Consider the following 20,081-nt stretch of genomic DNA (forward strand, 5'->3'; position numbering starts at 1 on the left):
AAATTTTGCATTACATCAGCAACATTGAGACCCCTTCGTGATTATCCTAAATACTACATTTTCTTCATTTTTCTGTGTCTCATTTCATTTGTATTCCTATTTTTTGCATTCGCCAGTTTGGATAAAAATGTCAAAGATTACGAAACAAACTTAATGAGATTAATTATTACGGCGCTTTCAATCACGGGGATTTGTCAATTGCTCCTTAAAAATTTCGGTTTAACTCCATTTCATGCAAAAATTGAAAGTCTTAAGGATTGGATACAAAATTTGCACGTGAAGAAAGATGACAGTAAAATACTTCAGATGCTTTTGGAAGCAAATGTTGCAAAGGCTTTAAAATATTCAGTACTGTTCATTAAGTAAGTCCATTTTAGCTAGAACAGTTAAGAATTAAAATAAAAATTAATTTTTAAATTTCAGAATTTACGCCATTTTGTTTTCCTTTTGTGCACTTGGATATGGAATTAATTTAATATTGGCTGATTATACTTTTGTCTACATTCCTTATGTTGATCAAGCATCAAGCAATTTTCTCTTATACAAAATAATTCCCTCAATATTCATCTGGATAATTACAATATGGACTACAACAGCAGATTGTGCCGTTGTCATTATTGGCATTTACATTATCTTCTTCATGAAGGTTCTAAATGAATTGATTAAGTTATTTGAAGAAATGATCGATAATGACGAAGGTTCCAACTTTCTAAGTCTCATAGTGAAACAACATGTTGAAATGATAAGGATTCTAGGCACGTTCAATGATAGCATCAAGTTAGTTTCATTAATCCAACTTGCCTTTAGTACACTCCTGTTTCTTACGATAATCTTTACCATTCAACTCTACGCAAATAGTCTGCTAATGTTTGTTTTCTTGAGCACTTTGCTGTGCCAGCTTGGTCTTTTATGTATCTTCGGCGAGTTAATTCGTTTGGAGTCAGAGGAAGTTTTTAACAATCTTTACATGTTAAACTGGTACAATTTAAGCTTAAAAAGTCAGAAAGTTATCCTCATCATAATGGCTAACTCTTGCAAACCGATTGGACTTAAGGCAGCTGGTATTTACGACATCTGTATTATGTCTCTAGTTCAGGTAAAAACCTCTACTTTAGCTAATCAGAACTGTATTAGTTTTAGAACCTTAAATATTCGTTCTTTCTTTTCTAGATCGTGAAGCTTTCAGTTTCTTATGCAGCAATTATTATGACTTTTACTCAAAAATAAATTCTATACTCGAAAAATATTTTTAATGGACTTTATTCACTATCACAACATAACAATGTAATTATTATGTCAATGTGTACACGAAGAATGAAAATAAAATAAAAAACACATTTATCCTGAAATATTTCCCTATTAGTTTACGTATTAAAATGAAATCGCACTCATTTGCAATATCAGTGAAAATATCAGAATACCACCGAGCAATTGTTGCAAATGCGAGCAAAATAGAAAGGACGCGTGAAAAAATGGCGGCACAATTTGTTAGAATTCGCAAAAGTTTTAATGGAAAATTAAAAGATAGGGACATTTTAGTATCATCTATTGATAAGAAGTAAATAAAAGTACTTTTCCTAATCATTTGATACGTTTTCCAGGGAAAATTACTTAATTTTCTGATCGAAAACTTGGAAACCGCGTAATTTGAAATTAGATAGGGTTTAGAACTAATGTTTTAGATTTTTAATGAATTAAAAAAAGTAATAGAAAGGATCGCAATCGATTTGTTTTAAACTTTTGGATTAATCAGTTCTTCCAAATTTCCCCAAAAATATATTTTTAAATAGTTTTTTAATACTCCAGTCCACTGACCTATTAAAAGTGCTTCAATATTCCACACACATTCCCCTCGGGCAAAGAATTTGAATAATTTTTCAGATCATACTGTACTTGAACACCCCCCTCAATTGCTTCATGCTATTCAATTAACATCTCCCCACGTCCGCTGAGTTGCCGCAGACGAGTCCGCTTCATGAAGGTTTCGCGCCACTGGCCTCGCATCGACAAAGAATCTCTCGCGCCCTGAAGTTGGCCACGACACTCCCATTGCGCCACAACCACATGAATCATCATCGATTTCTGCCCTTATCTCACTACAAAGTGTGACCTTATCTGATAGGGAGTGATAAGGTTAAATCGGGCAGAAAAGTCATTCCATCAGGGAGGCTCTTTAGTGGTAATTTACTGCGAAATTAGTGCCATTTGGCGGGTAATTTAACTTTGGAGCGCAAAGTTGGTTCACTTCGGGACGGTGTTCGTTTGTAAATCGCGTGGGTTTCGCATAGCCGAGCTGTCAGGGAGGTGTTAGGAGAAAATTAGGCTGTCAGGGCGAGAGGTTAGTTTTTCACAGTAGACAAATCATCTGTGTGGCCACTTTTCCCAAGCATTTTCGGGGCGGAATCCCTTACATTTCGTGGGAATTGATTGGGTTTACAAGTACACAGTGCAAGTGAAACGTGTGCGTGAGTCACGATGCAGGCTATAAAGTGCGTTGTGGTGGGCGATGGGGCCGTGGGGAAGACATGTCTCCTCATCAGTTACACCACAAATGCCTTCCCTGGCGAATATATACCCACCGTATTCGATAATTATTCAGCAAATGTCATGGTGGATGGGAAACCCATCAATCTGGGATTGTGGGATACAGCTGGGCAGGAGGACTACGATCGTCTTCGGCCACTCTCATACCCCCAGACAGATGTCTTCCTCATTTGCTTTTCCCTCGTCAATCCGGCATCCTTTGAGAATGTACGCGCCAAGTGGTTCCCTGAAGTGCGTCATCACTGCCCAAGTACACCCATCATCCTTGTGGGTACAAAGTTGGACCTCCGCGATGATCGTCAGACAGTCGAGAAGCTTCGGGACAAAAAGTTGGCTCCCATCACGTATCCACAGGGCTTAGCAATGGCCAAGGAGATTGGCTCTGTGAAGTACTTGGAGTGCTCCGCCCTCACCCAAAAGGGCCTAAAGACGGTCTTCGACGAAGCCATCCGAGCCGTCCTCTGTCCAGTCCTCCAGGTCAAGTCCAAGCGGAAGTGTGTCCTCCTCTAAAGGGCTCACACCACCACAGAGCGAACAGCCGCCCCCAGTAAGCGACACAACACACACACACACATTTCTAATCATCTCAAAAACTTAATTGTAATTAACCAAATTAATGGATGATACATAATCTGTCTTTTTAACCGTATTTTCCACAGAATGTATTCATTTTATTTTTAAAAAGATAAAAAAAGTAAGAAAATCATTAATCCCCCGCGCGAAATTCAATGCAATCGATAGAGGCAAAAAAAATCATTGCATCCCCCCAATGTCTCTTAAGAAGTAAGAATCATGATACAATTTTATATTGATAAAAAAAAAGTGGAAAGTAAAACCTTTTTTTATCGCAAAGATAAAAGGAAAAAAAGATTATTTTTATTCATGAAGTATAAAAAACAATAAAAGTGTAATTGATGTTGGACAAATTGTATCGAGGGAAATGCAAATTATGTTGAATGTTATGACTAATAAATGAAAATGATATTGAGAATACACACTCCTGAAAGTCTTTTCTTTTCCACCTTTAAACTCTGCCTCAGCACTATTTTTTTCCGTGCCATTGTGATTCGTTTTTTTCGGCAAGCCCTCTTTGTGTGCAAAATTCACCACATGGAGGTGCTCTTGGACTGGATTTCCCAAGAGATGTTAATTTTAAAGTGGCAATTGAGAGAAATTTTCAGATCATCATCTTGGGCAGTTGGTAGGCGCTTCCAAATGCAAAGTTTTCACTGAAAATAATCATATACCGTCAAATGGGGTGAATAACAACTAAATGGGGTCATCAGGTACACAGAAAAATCAATGATAGTGGCTAAAATTTGTTATGAAGAAAATTACAGAAGATTGGTTTAAGATAAATCATAAAACAATTTGTAAAAACCTAAAACATATTCGTAATTTTACGACAACTTTGTAAAGAAAATTGCCGCCATAAATATTCCATTTCTTCCCCTGTTTTCCTTGGAATTTTTCTCATCAAGGACAATGGCAAAATTCAAACAAGGGAAATACTCAAATAACCGATCTTCCCTCAAACTGCAACCAAAAAGGCAGGAATTTCGAAAGAAAAACCTCCAAGCTCAGAGGGTGATAATTGACCAGAGAACGATCCCATAATGAGGATGGGACTCAAAACTCCTAAATGGTTTTATGATCACAGTAGATGACCTCCTGAAGCCGCCCTAAACATTTTATTACGATCCTCCTCCGTGGAAGGAAGGGGTTGCTAATTTTGCTGCAAAAGTAGCATGCGGGAAGGTGCACGAAAGGGATCTAGAGGAGAGTGAAAATGAAGATTGAGGTACATGGAAGATATGGAAGTTGAATAATCATTAAGTTTTCCTCTTGCACTGCCTTAACTTGCGAGATGATCTCCGCGATTGGGTCTTACTGACCTTTACTTTACCTATTGGGAGATTTCATTGAGGATCACTTTTATCGCATTAGAGTAAAAGATTTCTAAGAAATCTTTCATGAATTTCAAGAAACCTTATAAAGATCTTATAATGAAAAAAATGGCTGATTTATAAAAATTCACAAGATCGCTTGTGCCGAAGATAGAGATAGATTAATTTCAAATTTTAGCCGTTGGGAGTAACTGATTATTTAGTCCACTCATTAATTTCCTGGGTGAAATATTCAACTAATTGTTGCATTCTTTTCGTGGAAGCGATGCATTTAGCATAGTACAGTCTGCAGCTGTGGAAGATGAGCAAGCTGTGAGTATTCGGAGGCGTGATTGCAGGTAATGCTGAGTCGTCACGCGTGATGTGTAGATTATTGAACTGGCCGACAGCGAAATCTCACTCGCTCATCAACCCATAAGAGCGTCTTGCAGACGATTATCCCAGCATGATGCTGCCGTCTTAATTGGTTTATTCATCCACAACACACTGTGAGACGCGGTTTGCGCCGCTCGCAACAAAAAGACACCACTAAAGAAAATTGAATCGTCTTGGGCATTGTTCGCGCCCAATGTGCTCAGTCATTCACTTTTTGGGAGCTTCTTTTGAAGATATAACAATCAAGAAGGACGACCGAAGGACATGAGACCTGTAATGGCCACAAAGGGTTCTTCTTCACTACATTAAAAACATTTCCAAGTTCTTTTTCTTCTCCCAGCAGGATCATTTTGTGTCCAATAAGAAAACATTTTTATTGCCACGAGACAATTATCTGCAATCAACTGTGCAATCATTAAAATCAATATTCTTAAATATTACTGCTTTATAACTCGAAATAATCCTGCATTTTATGTCTTGCTGGCATTTATATTTTATTTATATGAGAAATCTTTGTTTTGAATTCACAGAGAACTTACAGCTTTATTCTTTTGAAATTTTCAGATTTCTTTGATACTTAAATTTCGAAATAAAACACCACAACTTCGAAAAACGACCACAAGTGTCGCTGAAGTCTAAAGCTAAACTTTTTGATCATGCAGACGCCATTTTTTTTTGGTTAGAGATGAAAATAGGACTTTCAATGCATAATTTTTCACATAAAATAAAAAAAATCCATTTTGTAGACAAACTCTCTTGAGTTTTTTTTTCCTCTAGTTTTTTTTTTGGTAAATGTTAATCCTCAAAATATTTTCCATAATGTTAAACCACTGAGAGCATAATGTACATTTATTCACCCAAGAAAAAGAGTTCGTGTTGACCCCCCTTCTCTTTTAAGCTGTGAGGTCATGATGGGGGTTATAAAATGGCCTCCCGCGTTCCGAAAGCCGCACCAAAATGATCTTCAGGTGTACCGCATCGTTGCGGGAGCCTCCAAAAAGGCGCGCGCAGGTAAACCAAACGAGCCCATTATTTGTATAAAAATTCTTGTTTTCGAGATTTATAATTGTCGATGCAATAACAATAAAAGAACGAAACGAGCCATTTTGCTCTTTGTTAGCTTAAGCCGCTACTTCGCGGTGGATCCAATTTCTGCGTCAATTCTTTTCACCCAGCATTCCATCACCCTCACTGAGGCGCGCGCTTTAACTCTCGCTGCAATTATCTCGTGGCGACATAAAACCCGCGCAATTTTTTCTTAATTTTTTTGTGGAGGATTTCTCCGGCCATTCACCGCCCCATTGCGCAGAAGGTGCAATTTGGCGTTCACGACACAACCAAAATTCCTCGCACTGATATCACAAGAAACAATCTGTGTGGAGTCCAAGAAGAGAGAGAGGACAAAGGGCCATCGCGCAATTTTTATGCCCCCTCGCAATTACGATGCATTTCCACAATTTCACTTCAAGTGCAATTTTCAGCCTGAGAGGGGGTCTCTCCCCCCAACTACCTCTCGATCCTCGTGGACTCGTGATTAATGGTAAAAGCATGAGATAAATGCGTGAGTCATGATTGCCTCGTGTGTGAGACATTTTGCCTCAATTGGCAGGAAGTTTCTTTATTCTTTTTTATATATTTTTTATTTTAAAAGTAATTTTTATCAGAAGTAGGAATGGAGCTCTGTAAAGGATGGGCTCATTGAAAAATATTTTTTTTATAGAAATCGGTCAAGGCGTTTAGTCTACTAAACATTACATCGTCAACTACAAAGAAATACATGCACGATTTTGTCTTCTTAAAAAAATCATTCTTAAAAATTCAAATCCTGACTCCTTTTTTTTCTATTCGTTAAGAACATTCTAACCGTCTTTAGGCTTTTAATTACCCAGTGGGGAATCTCGGCATGTTTTCGTAACGAGAATCTCGGTATTTCGGCATGATTTCTCGTTATAAGACAATACCGAGATCGTGCCGAGGCGATACCGAGAAATGTATGGATTTTTGAACCTGTGGGAAAAATTTTATATGAAATCTCGGCATCATTCTCGGTATACTCCCGGTGTATTCTCGGCATGATTCTCGGCATGAATCTCGGTATATTTTCGGCATGCAATTTAAATTTATATTCCTACCGTTTTCAAACCGAAAAATAAAAAAAATCAGAAAATTCATTTTTTTACTTTTTTATTTAAAATATATTTTTTTTAAATTACAATAATATTATAATTGTTCTCTCACCAACGCTGTCCTTCGCCTAATTCTTCCTTAACTGCTTTCTGGAGACGGTCTCTTCCTAAAAAGTAAAATAAAATATTTTTATTCAAGAATTTTTTAAAAAATAGAAAAAAAAACACATTTCTGTCGGCTCTAAGGATTGATTTCATTAAAAAAATGAATTAAATTATTTATTGATTTTAAAAATGTGTTTAGCACAATGATTTTATGCGAATTTAAGTTATGTTTTTTTACTGAAAAAAATTATTGGTGATTTTCTTTTTATTGATTCATTCGAAATTTTTGATGTTTAATTAAAATAAGAATCAAATTGATTTGAAAAGATTTTCCCACCATTTTACAAAATGGAAATATTTATTTTAATTGCTTATAAACATTGGTAATATTTATTTGCAATTTTTTTTTGTACTATCTTTGTCTGTTTTTTGACACTATTTTGCCATAAAATTGAAATGTTTTATCAAAAAACAATTTATTGGTTAATATTTTATGTTCAATCAAATGATTTCAGCAAAAATACAAACTTTAACAATTTGTTTTAAAGAAAACTAAAAAAAATTAAAGATATTTTTTTGAATGAAGGACAAATATTTGTTTTTTTTTTCTTTTATTGTTTTTATGAAAATATTATTCACAATCACATCAGTTGGAATTAAATTAAAATTAAGACATTATTCAGATTTTTTCGACATTCATTAAAAATACATTTAATTTAAATGATGGGGTAGATTCTGATATAAATATTTTCTATTCTTTTCTTTTCTTACAATTCGTCAGTTATAAGATTTTTGGTATTCTGGGAAAAATTTTATAAGATTTTGACATTTCATATCTTTCTTTAATCAGGCTTTTGAAGGAAAATTACTTTTCCAAGGCTGATTAAAGATTTTCCTGACTGTTTTCTCTTAATGAAGGATTTTAAAACATCAAATGTCAAAATTTTCCAACAACTTTTAAATTGTTAGAAAGAAAAAGAAAAGATTTTTATCAGAAACAACCCCTATGTTTAAATATTTTTCGTCTTTTATTTAGTTTTCAGAATCTATAAAATTTGCCATTTACGCAATTTCTCACAATTTTTGAATGAGTATTATTTTAGTTATAATACTTAAGTATTTATTTGAAAAAATTGAGTTCTTACAATAAAATTTTCTATAAAACAAAAATAACAAGATTTAGGCAAGAATCTCGACGATTTTGATTAAAATGTGTTGAAATTCTAAGGACTATCCATTGATCCTACACAACCCTCTTTGAAAAGTTTAAAAAAAATTAAAGTCAGGATGAAATAAGAATGTACTTACCCTCGTTAGAATTTCATTTGTAGACGTACTTGAAGAGGGAGGAACACTGCGGGATCCGTCAAGGTGTTCACTCGATGATATTCTGCTTCGAAGTTTCCTTCCTTTGGGGTAACACTTGTGGTTGTTTCCTGAACAATTTCTACCTGAAATGAATTCATGTTAGTATCAATCAAAATCTCAGAGTTATGACAGAATCCTTACGCTTCCAAATGGATAAAAAGTCCTTTCTCCTCAGCCATGGGATGCTTGTGATGGTCAAGAGCGTTTGACGTGTTGTCCACTAAAAAAAAATGAATTTTCTGTGTTTTAAAGATATGATTTGCTGAATATTTTTAACGATTCATTGTATTTTTATTATTTAATTAAAATAAGAATGGAAGTGATTTGAAGATTTTACTATCGTTTTAAAAAAAATGTAAAAAAATATTTAAATTGCTTATAAAAAAAATATTTAGTACATAACTCGAAAATTTATTTTTTGTAATATCTTTTTAGGTTTTCGACACTGTTTTGCCATTTTATTGAATTTTTTTTATCAAGACAATCTTACTAATATTTTATATGTTCTTTTGAGTTTAAATATAAGATATCAACAAAAGTCTTGTAAATTCAAATAATATAAAAATGAAGTGAATGAAAATATTTATTTTCTCTTTTTACCATTGTCACTGTTATTATAAAAATATTATTCAATTCATTCATGACTTAAATTTTATTAAAAAGATATATTCTGAATTTATTACACATCGATTTAAAATACTCTAATTTAGTTCCAATAATGTTAAAAGCTTTTTTATCGTCAGCTAAGTTTCTGTAAAATTAAAACTTGAAATTTTCGCGATTCTTACATTTCGTTGATGAGTATGATTTTAGGAATAGAAAATAGAAATATTCATTTTAGGACGTTAAATTTTTACAATAAAATTTTCTATAAGCCAAAAATTAGAAGATTTAAGAAGAATCTTGACGATCTTAATGAAAATCGCGTAAAATTGCGATGTACAAAATTGACGTTGATTTTAAGTGATAAGTGATTTTTTGTTAGTCTAACAAAATACAAAAATTTCTAGGATAAATTGTCTTTTATTATATATATGTATATTTTTAAATTATGGCAAAATAATGTTCAAACTGTAAAAGAGTTACAAAGAACTTTTTTTTTCGATACTGAAGAAAAAATAATTTTTGTCCTGCACAGTGTATTTAGTTTAAAAAAGAATAGCCATTCAGATTTAATTTAAAATGTAAATAATGATCCTAATAATACCTATATTTTTTTTTTTCGACACACTTTTACTCAATGAACTCAATGAATTTGAAAAAACTAGATGAATAGTATACTCACTTTCATTGTCAGGGCTTCAATAGTAGACATTTTGCTTGTAAAATCCGTTGAGGGTGGGTGGAATACGGGAAATTTTGAGTAACAGGATGTGAATATCTAAATCGTCTTTGAAGCTTCCCTCCTGCATTGTTCCTGAAATGAATTCCAATAAGATAAAAAACAAAATTTTAAAGATTGAAAAATATTCTTACTATTTTGTATCGTCCTAAGAGGAAGTATTAGATCGGGCTTCCGGTCAACGGACGACGCTACATCTCCCAGGAAAATTTAGAGTCCCTAAACCAGATAGATTTGAAGGATGTTTTCAGTCTCTTGCAAAAAAGATGCATCCGGATTCCTTGTTTAGCTGAATGAAGACGAGATTCAGACACATTTAGAACCCAAAACAATTAAAATGCAAATAAAATTATAGACTAATCTAACCTGGGGTGAAATTTTAGTTCCGGATGGATACGATGTCCTTCAAAAGTCCTTTCAACACTTTCAGAGGCAACGCTAAAAAAAACAAAGAAAACACGCATTTTAGGCTCGTTGGACGAAATCTTCCATTGTATTTTACACTCTATACACATTAGGATAACTTACTTACCGAATAGATTGCCGGAAAATTGAGGAAAATCACAGAAAATGGGTTTTTCGTGAACCCACGCCATTATTTTCACCGTGAATGTCAAAACACTACAATACCGAAAATATGCCGAGAATCACGATAAAGCACTATGCGCCACTACGCGGATGCTTTTGAATTAAAACTTTGTGCCGTAATTGTGCCGAAAATCTCGGCATTATACCTCACATGCCGAGCCTTTCCCCACTGGGTAAAGGTAAAAACCTGCGAGAATATCTCTCGACGGCATCTGTAGTAAATCATAAAGAAGAATGCCAAAAGAATGGTGCAACAAGTGCGATTATCGCGCAAGTATCTCATGAATGCACTTTTCAATCTTTCTCTCCCAAAAAAAAGAAACGATAAGAAAAAAATCACAGGCATTTCGATGTTGAATTCACGCAGCACTTGAGCCACAAATTGACTCCCTGGGCCCATTGTTCCCACCCCGCATGACCATCTCTTTGTGGCCCAATTACTTAAATGCATATGCGGGCTTTTCTTCTCCTGCGAGAAATGCAAGTTCAACAATGCGGAAAATACCTCAAATTGTGGCTCAGCGGGCTCGCGGCTCAATTGGCGGGACCACAGAGTACCCATTTAGGTTGGGGTCTTTTGTTGGGCACCACGAGCAGCTGACTTCTTCATTTCATACAACACAACTCGTTCATGAGAAGGCGGCACAAAGTGCCGACTTGAAGACTTATCGATAAATTGATGGCAATTTTTGGGTGGTTGGGGGCGACTGTCTGGGGTCATCAGAGAAATTTCTCAATTGCCTCTTGGACCAACAGAAAAAAAAGTGAAGAGAGAAGGTTCCAACTTATGGAGTCCTTCGCGGAGTTAATTGAACTCATTCGGTGTGCTACTGAAGACAAATTGTCTTGGACGTCCTCCCTAAAAAATCCCAGAAAGACGCGCGATGGGATCGTGCACTCATCAATCTACGCCAAGCGCAAAGAACTTGGGGGCACAGCAGAGAGAGAGCCTCCATCTTAGGATGGTCCATTCAAAGTTGTGCCAGAAAAGGAGGAAAACGCGTAATTTGATGTTGATCTATTGGGGAGTTAATTGAGATGGAGTAACATAAAAATTACCAAAGAGCTTCTTAGGGAGAAAAATATGCTTCTGACTCATTTGGCGCCTTTATCACTCCAAAAAAGCTTCCGGCGTTCTGTGTTCCTCTTCTGCTTCTCTGGAAGAAAAATCACTCCAACGTTATGGACTATCCCCTAACCAGATAGAGGTCTAATTAAGTCCTCTCTTCAGTTTTTGATATGAAGAATTTTACAAGAATTTCAGAAAAAGAATGAAGAAATACTCAAAAAAAAGTCAGAAAATGACTTAAAAAATATTCAGGAATAAAAATATTCATTGAAATTAAATCAAATCCGACTGAATCGATTAAATATGGTAAAATGGGGCAAAACAGATCAGAAAATTTGCTCTTAAGATATTTCTAAAAATAGAAAACTTTTCTTTCTTATTAAATTTAGGGTATCTTTCGTTGATATTCAGTAAGATAAACATGAATGTAGCTACAATAACGTTATGAATTACATGATCAACGAATTCAAAGATTTTTGCATAATGTGGCGAATGAATGTTGGCGCGTAAATTTCCGAATGGCGCCCACGCGTCTCAAAATAAACAAGCATAAGAAAACATTTTTCCACAGAAAAGTGCGTCACTTTCACGCAACTCCCCAGACTATTGGTGCTCTCCATCTGTTCCTAAAAATACTCCTCTGTCGTCACGTCCCACACGAGGATGTGTGTCAAGGTTTGGAAGCCACAAGAGAAGCTTTGATTGACGCTTCGTATCCACCACAATGACAATGGCGACATCAGCAACTGCGTGTCCCCTGGATGTGCATTTGCAGCAACTGTCGCCTACCCCGGGGTGATGCTGATCCCAACAATCTTGCACGGAAGTGGATCAAGGATTCCGTGTGGCCGGCAAGATGAAAGCATTAATTGCATGGCGATCGAATTGATCAAAAGACAACTGTCCAGCAGAGTGCGGACAAAAACGTCAACAATTGGGTGGTCGTCGAGAGTGGCTTGTTGTCGAAGAGGAAGCCCTTTCATCCCACAAGAACAATGCCCGGGCGAGTGGCTTTAGAAAGGCCCCCGAGAGATAGTCTCTTCACACAAATTAATGCCGCAAAGACACTCGAAAGGTGATTGAAGAAGAAAAAAAAAGTGGACCTCCTCTCATTTTTCACCAAAGCAATTAAGAGCTTGACCACAGCAAGATTCTGTGGGGAGAGAAGGGAGGCCACAGCCCAAAATGCCTTGGATTGTTCTGGAGGTGACAATGTGATTAATGGATGCATCGGGAAATTATCACAAATCTCTCACTTTCGCATTGCTCTTAATCACGCCATAAATGAAGTAGAGTATAGAACATAATTTTCTGGGGTGGAATTGCATATAATGGATTAAAATATTTTGAGAATAAGAAACTTAATTTGAATTAGTTGGAGAGATTTTGTAATGAAAAATAAAACGAATGGATTTTTCTTAAGAAAAATATTAAATTTTAATTTTTTGAAACGGAATCGCTAAGGAGACGCAACTCTCATACTTTCCAGCAACGGTTCGACTTTATTGGTCATCATCAAATTCCGTTTAAAAATGGCGACAGTTTCTTACATCAATGTGTCCAGAAATGAGCAAGATTATATTTTTGATACAAATTCTCTCATATATAGGTAAAATAAATGAATGGTCAAATTGATTTTTAATGGCATCACTTTAAAAAAAAAATGGAGATTAACTGATACGTTTTGTAAAAGTTTTACACATTTAAAAAATTATTTTTACTTTGTTATTCCATCAAAAATGTTCAAACGAAGTATATTCAGTAGATCGCTTCTTCTAGTTTTAATTCCTTTTTTATTCATTAGGCTTGTATCAACTTCTGTGAGTATATCTTAAATAAATCAATTAAAAGTACCTAAACAACTTAATCTTTTTTTATTATTTTAGCCAATGTATAATTGTTTGACAAAACGAATTGAATGCACCCCTTTAATTGAAAATTATGTTAATTCAACATGCAAATTAAATCTAATAAATCGAACTACAACTTTTGTTCAGGCAAAAATAATTCCAAAAAGAAATTTCTCCGATTTAATTGTAACAATCACACTATTTAAGAAATTCGTAACATATAAGCCATTCCTAATTCACACCAGTGAAAGCGTTTGTGGATTTCTCAAAATGGGAGAATATGCTCCAATTGGTAATATATTGTGGAAACAAGTTAAGAACAGTAACGTAACCAACATAAGTAATGGATGTCCTTTTCTTCAAGTAAGAGTACTTGTTGCCTTATGAAAATAATATTACTTATCCCCATTTGTTGTTTACTTTTTTCTTCAGGGCGAAATATATTACGTGAAGGATTATGTTATCAATACTTTGGATTTCCCTCCTGCCCTTCCATCTGGGATTTATCGCATTGATCTTCTATTTTCAATCAACAAAACCGATAAACCCTTCCTAAAGATTCAGGGTTACATTGAATTGACCCGCAAACCATTTGCAGATATCCTTTGGAATTAATCTAAAGTAACTTATACAACTTATTCTAAGTACTAAAGAGTCTAAGGACCGGCTGAAATAAAATTTCAAAGTTGAGAATTGAGAACATTTTTTTGTACTTAATTTCATTCTGTGGTATTTGACGAAATGTCTCAGAGGCTCTTCTTGTCATTGTGGTCCTGATTTAAGCGTCACTAAACTTAACAAATCTGGAATATTTATAAATTCAATAAAGGCTCCAACAGATGGACGAGAAATTCCTCGTGCGGTGCGGCGCGGCGAGGATTTCGTGGCCCTTCGTCGCTTCGGATTGGCCGAAAAACGTTCTCGTACGGTGCGGTGAGAATGTGTGTGCCATCTATCGCTTCTGATTGGCCGAAAACCTCGCCGCGCCGCACCGCACGAGGAATTTCTCGTCCATCTGTTGGAGCCTTAAACCATTAAAATGCTTTTGTATTGAAAAACTAATTTGATTTATCCATTTTGTGATATATATTTTTTTTAAAGATAATTTTGATATCAATGAAAATGTTTTTTGATTAGCTTTTATTGTGGAAATATGATTCACTCATATCCATTCTTTCCTAAAATTTAAACTATGTAATGATAAAATTGAATTTTAATGACAATTATTATCAAAATATACATATGTATGAACTGATATATCGGACAAAGTTTTACATATCACAAAAATAATTTTTACCTTTTATTCCATCAAATATGTTTATACGGAGTAGATCATTTGCTGTTCTTATTTTATTTTTTGTATTTTCTAGAAGTTGTATATCAACTGATGTGAGTATATCTTTAGAAATTAGAAGAATTAAAAATATTAGTTGGTATACCACAATCGTGGCATACCAAGTATTTCAGATAAACTTGTTTTTACAAATCGACGTGCCCGAAGATTATGAACCATATTCCTATCTTTTAACACAGGAGTATGGTTCATAATCTTCGGGCGCGTCGAAATACATTTTTATATTTTTAATTTTAGCCTATGTATGATGGAGTCATTAAAAGGTTTGAATGCATCCACCTAATTGAAAATTACGTTAATACTTCTTGTGAAGTTAAACTAATAAATCACACTACAAGTCACATTCGGGCAAATGTAATTCCCAAACTAAACATTCCTGATTTAGTCATAACGTCCACACTATTCAAGAAATTCGTAACATATCGGCAGTTCCTTGTACATACAAAAGAAAGTTTATGTAATTTTTTCAAAAAGGGCAATTACGATGCATCTCTGATGGGTTGGATGTGGAAACAAATAAATAATCGAAGAACTACGAACCTAGATGATGGATGTCCTTTTCTTCAAGTAAGAATTATTTTAATTGTGGAAAGATGTTTTGTTTTAATAAAAAAATGTTTGTTTTTTTCTCAGGGAAAAACTTATTACTTAAAAGATTTTGCATTCAATTCAGATGCTGTACCACCGCACCGGCTCTTCCAACTGGATATTATCACTTTGATCTTATATTTGCCAATAACATGACAAACAAACCCTTTCTAAAGATGCAAATTTATATTGAAATGAATCGCAAACCATTTGCAGATATCCTTTGGAATTAAATCAGATTAATACGATCTTAAAATGGATCCTAGAACTTCTAGAATCTTTGATTGTTTTTCACGAAACGATCAAAAATGCCGCCTGTAAAATATTTATAAACTTACGTTGTGTTGGTTCAGCTGTATTTTTTTTTAAATATAGAGTATTAAAGTGCAATAAGGAATATTCAAAGTAATTCAAAGTTTTAATTTTTCTCACAAAATTTTCTCTTTTTTTTTCAAAAATTTAATATTTTCCTTGTCGATCCACTGTGTCGTCAAAGAGTTAAATTACTCCAAAACATTCTCACCGACTCCATCAAAGAAACATTGATTTTTGTATGAAAAAGTTTTGTGAAACATGTTTCGTGAAATTCTTGAATGAAATCTTACTTTGACGTATGTATTATTTTGCGCAATATTTACGTCCAAGAAAACTCCCAGAAAGCAGGAAAATTAAAGGAAATTCCAGTAGAATTCAATCATTAACCTTTTCTTGGGTTTCCAAAGGATCAATTGGTGCAATAAGATTGTGAATTAGTGAAGGAAGTATCGTGGAAATAGGAGTGAAAATTTAGTGCATCTGTTGCATGATCCGGAATGATTTCGCATAGTTTTCAAAGTAAAACTAAATCACAGGAAATGGCTAGTGAGGTGATTTTATTCGGCTTCCTGCTCCCATAAAATTGAGATCGAGTTAAAGAAAATATATCTCATTCTAGAGAAGAAAGCTCTCAGCCTCTCAATAAATGATACTAATTGATCCGGAAGAGGCAATTCACAATGAGTCAAGGGCAATCTCTGTAAACTGTGAACCCTAAAACTAAAAGAAAATTGGATTTTATTTTTTGACGATTAACTCTTTACTTAAGGAAGTATAATCATTCCTGAAGAATTACCAAAACTATAACATTTTCCTCTTGATGGACCCTCTAAATAAAGAAGGACCATGAAGACCTCTTGACTTTCGAGCTAATTACTCGATTCCAATTAAAAATCAACAACAAAATTTGCAAAAATCTTCGCAGATACAATTAAATCGAGTAGAAAAAAATATTCTGGCATAAGAAAACAACTCCATATGAACAAATAAAAAAATACGCTGACTCGCTATTTGTATTTCCATACAAGGCTTTGCGAGAGAGAGTAGACTGAAAACTCAAAACAAAGATCACGAGGATTCCGAAGTTGAGAACAATGACTGTGGGCAGAAATATTTAAGAAGGGGCTAATCGATGAAGAGGCAGAAGCCATCGAGAGATAGAGTGATGAAGGAGCACGGGAATACGAGCAAACCCTTCCACTGTGAGATCTGCGACAAGCAGTTCCGTCAGCTCTCAACACTCATGAACCATCTGAAAATCCACACGGGTGAGAAGCCCTTTGAATGTGACATCTGCAAGAAGCAATTCCGGCAGTCTAGTACACTCACGAATCACGTGAAAATTCACACGGGCGAGAAACCCTTTAGTTGCACATACTGCGCCAAACAATTCCGGCAACTGTCCACACTCACGAATCACATAAAAATTCACACGGGTGAAAAGCCCTTTGAGTGTGCTGTCTGCAAAAAACAATTCAGACAGTCTAGCACCCTAAATAACCACATCCGGGTCCATGTTAGTGAAAAGATAATTATTATCAATTGAAAATGATCTAAAGATCATTCAACCCCTGCCTGCGTACACCTTTCCGGTAAGCAGTGTAAGCTAAAAATTACGAGAAATATAATGAAAGAAAATTCTATCGCAATATGGTCCTTTAGAAAGGTTTCTTGGAAATGTGACTTGTTCACATATTTTTGACATTTCTCCACTTTTCTCAACCCCAGAATGGAAATTCAAAGTTCTGGTAAATCAAAATCTGCATTATTGGTATTTCTTCTTTCATTTGCTTTTCACCCCATAAAAATCCATCCAGTAGATCTTGAGAAAAACCTACCTTTGTATTTTGAGGAAAATCTCAAGATGGCGTCGCATCTAAGATGGCGGAAAGTGATTTTCTTATTCTTCAATAAGGCCAACACTTGAAAACCAAGTTTAAGAAAAACCCCTAGAAAAATAAAAACATTTAATTTCACCAGCTCTCAAAAGAGATTCCCCTCAAAAGATCTTGAAAAAAGATATCATATCCCGAAAGATAACCAAAATTAGGTAAAATAAGGGCATTGTTTTTTATTTTAACTCAGATCTTTACCTATTTTGCCCAGCGGATTTCCATAGCAAAGGGAAAATCTGTTTTAATTTTTATGAATATATTAAGATTCATTTACTAAAAATGTCTTTCCAGAGAATTCGCTGAAGTTAGATAAAGTTGTAAACGAAAATTCCATAATCAATAGATTTTTCTTTCATTGCCAACGAGTAAGATTTCTTTGAATCATTACTATTATTTTGAATTAATTTTCAGGCACCATCTTTATAGACTGCTAGACTCCGCAGAATTCATCGAGGCGATAGTAACGTGTGAGTGCAACAATATACTTTTACAGGGCCATTTGCTATTGTAGAAATATGTATAGCATAAAATAAAAAAAGTTTAAAAGATAAAAAGAAAAAATGTAGAAGAGAGAGATCCCAAAACGATGTAAATTGTAAAGTGATGTGAATATATATATTTAAAAATGTTTTCTATAAAATGAGAAAGGATTCCTGCTGCCTCTCTTTTATATTTCCCCCCAAAAATTCCACTGCACGCGAATGTTGCACGCTACGCCCAAGGTGGAGGGTGAAAAGCGTCGAGATAAATCACCTTTTGAGATTCTACGTGAGATTGGGGCCCTTTCAACGGGCTCACGTCTCCATTTCTGCGCCCAATCGCGATCCCGTGAGCTTCGAGGTCGCGATATTCTCACACACATGGCATTCTCTCTCACAGGGAGTTGCATTGGCTGTGGTGCGATATGTTAAAATTTCTTAGTGGGATGCTGTGATCTATGGCCATTAGGTGGCGATCTCTTAGTGATCTCTCCGTAGCAATCTTGACTGATCACACGCCACGATCGCTTCTTGTTCAACACACCGCAGCCATCGAGTCGTTGAAAGTGGATGAAGAAAAAAAATGAGTGCAAGAAAATATGCATGAGAAATATTAAAGCACAGCGTGTATGCGATGGCGAGAATTTTTGAGGTCCTCAATCATCGTTTTCGCCGCCTTTGCGATGTGCACGGATGCTGTGGTGCCATGAGATGTGGCCAGAAGCGCGACTCGGACAGCGCGATCTCTGCGCGCCGAAATAATCAAAATATGCAAATTATGTCCACGCCATAGAGAAGTTGACTCCAAACAGGGAGGAGGTGAACACAGAACACACCCTCGAGGGATTAATTGCCACGCTTGCGAGACGCCACGAAAGGGTTGTCTCTTGCCAATTTCTTCGGCAAATATTTTCACAGAACGCCTTTTTGTGGCAGCTTACTTGCACGAAATATTATTCACCTCTCTCTACTTGTAAAAGCTATAATTTCGTGAAGATCTTGTACATTTTTCTTTTTTTTTTATTCCTGACATACAATTTTTCGCTTCTTTTTCTTTCATTGGTTATATATGTAATGGATTTCCAAAAAGAAAATCCAAATTCGTCTTATTAAAAGACTAAGCCTTTTACACCAAATTTCAAAGCTTTTAAAACTGAAAAGATTTTACAAGAAGACGTAACTTTAAGTCATATCTTTGATCTCTTGTTTCTTCTCAGTTTGAAACGTAAAGATTATTAAAAGATGAAAATGGTAGAACAAATCAACGCTCCTGAAGATTATGAACCATATTCCTATCTTTTAACACAGGAATATGGTTCATAATCTTCGGGAGCGTCGAAATATTTTCAAGTCTTTTTAGAAAAAATGCCAATTGCAAATATTTTGCCTTTAGAATTTGATAGGAGTTGCCTTCTTGTGTAGTTTATGGGAACATCATGGTGGTCATTCGTTGATATGTCGTGGCTTGGAAGTGAAATAAGGGTAACTTACCATGTCCATGTCCATTTTGAAAGTTTATTTTAGAGAGTAAGATTATCTCCCCCAAAATGTAGCTGAATATCCAAAGCTAAGTTGTAAAATCTTCCTTTTAGAGGTGGTGTTCGACTCTCTAAGAACTATAAGGTTTTACAACTTAGCCTTAAATATCAAGACTAATCTTGTTGTGGTGAGTACCTTTTATGAAGATAGTAGAAGAATTATTAGAAAAATACAATTCTGTAGTCGTTGCCATTTCCAGGTACGATTGGATCGCCACAGTCAGTATGCACACGCGAGAGAAATAAGAAATAATTAATTTAGAATAAAATGAGCAATAAGGAGATCGAACTTGATTGCTTCCTTGCTTGACACTTACGTATGGAATGACATTTGTCAGGTTTGAGGCATGTGCCATCCATTTTTTTGGTTGACGAAACAGAGGCCTGCGCCGCCCCTAACTAATCTATATTGTCTAATTAGTTACTTACTTACTTAACCGGCGCTACAGCTGGTCTCCAGCCTTGGCATGATCCAGGATTCTCTTCCATCTATATTGTCTAATTGACTAATCTAAATTGGCTTGATTATGTAAAAAAAATATTTGTAAATAAATTCCTTCTCTCTGTAGCCACTGAAGAAGGCGCCGCACGGAGACGAAAGCTCTGAAAAACGTGAGTCTTACTGGGTGAGAACCCCC

At 35.2% G+C, this 20,081-nt stretch overlaps 1 protein-coding gene and 1 long non-coding RNA gene across 2 annotated transcripts; both read left to right on the forward strand.

Annotated features, from left to right (window-relative positions):
- Positions 1–2,041: 2,041 nt before the first annotated feature.
- On the forward strand, positions 2,042–3,541 carry LOC129793270 (ras-related protein Rac1). Its single transcript, XM_055833099.1, has one exon. The coding sequence runs from the start codon at positions 2,476–2,478 to the stop codon at positions 3,052–3,054; it is 579 nt and encodes a 192-aa protein (XP_055689074.1). The 5' UTR covers positions 2,042–2,475; the 3' UTR covers positions 3,055–3,541.
- A 12,255-nt stretch (positions 3,542–15,796) lies between these two features.
- LOC129793271 (uncharacterized) lies at positions 15,797–18,066 on the forward strand. The gene is made up of 2 exons (XR_008750894.1): positions 15,797–17,123; positions 17,838–18,066. It is a non-coding gene; the product is annotated as an uncharacterized LOC129793271 (long non-coding RNA).
- The last annotated feature ends 2,015 nt before the right edge of the window (positions 18,067–20,081 follow it).

Source organism: Lutzomyia longipalpis, chromosome 3 (assembly GCF_024334085.1).
Source record: "Lutzomyia longipalpis isolate SR_M1_2022 chromosome 3, ASM2433408v1".
In the NCBI taxonomy this organism is placed as follows: Eukaryota; Metazoa; Arthropoda; class Insecta; order Diptera; family Psychodidae; genus Lutzomyia; species Lutzomyia longipalpis.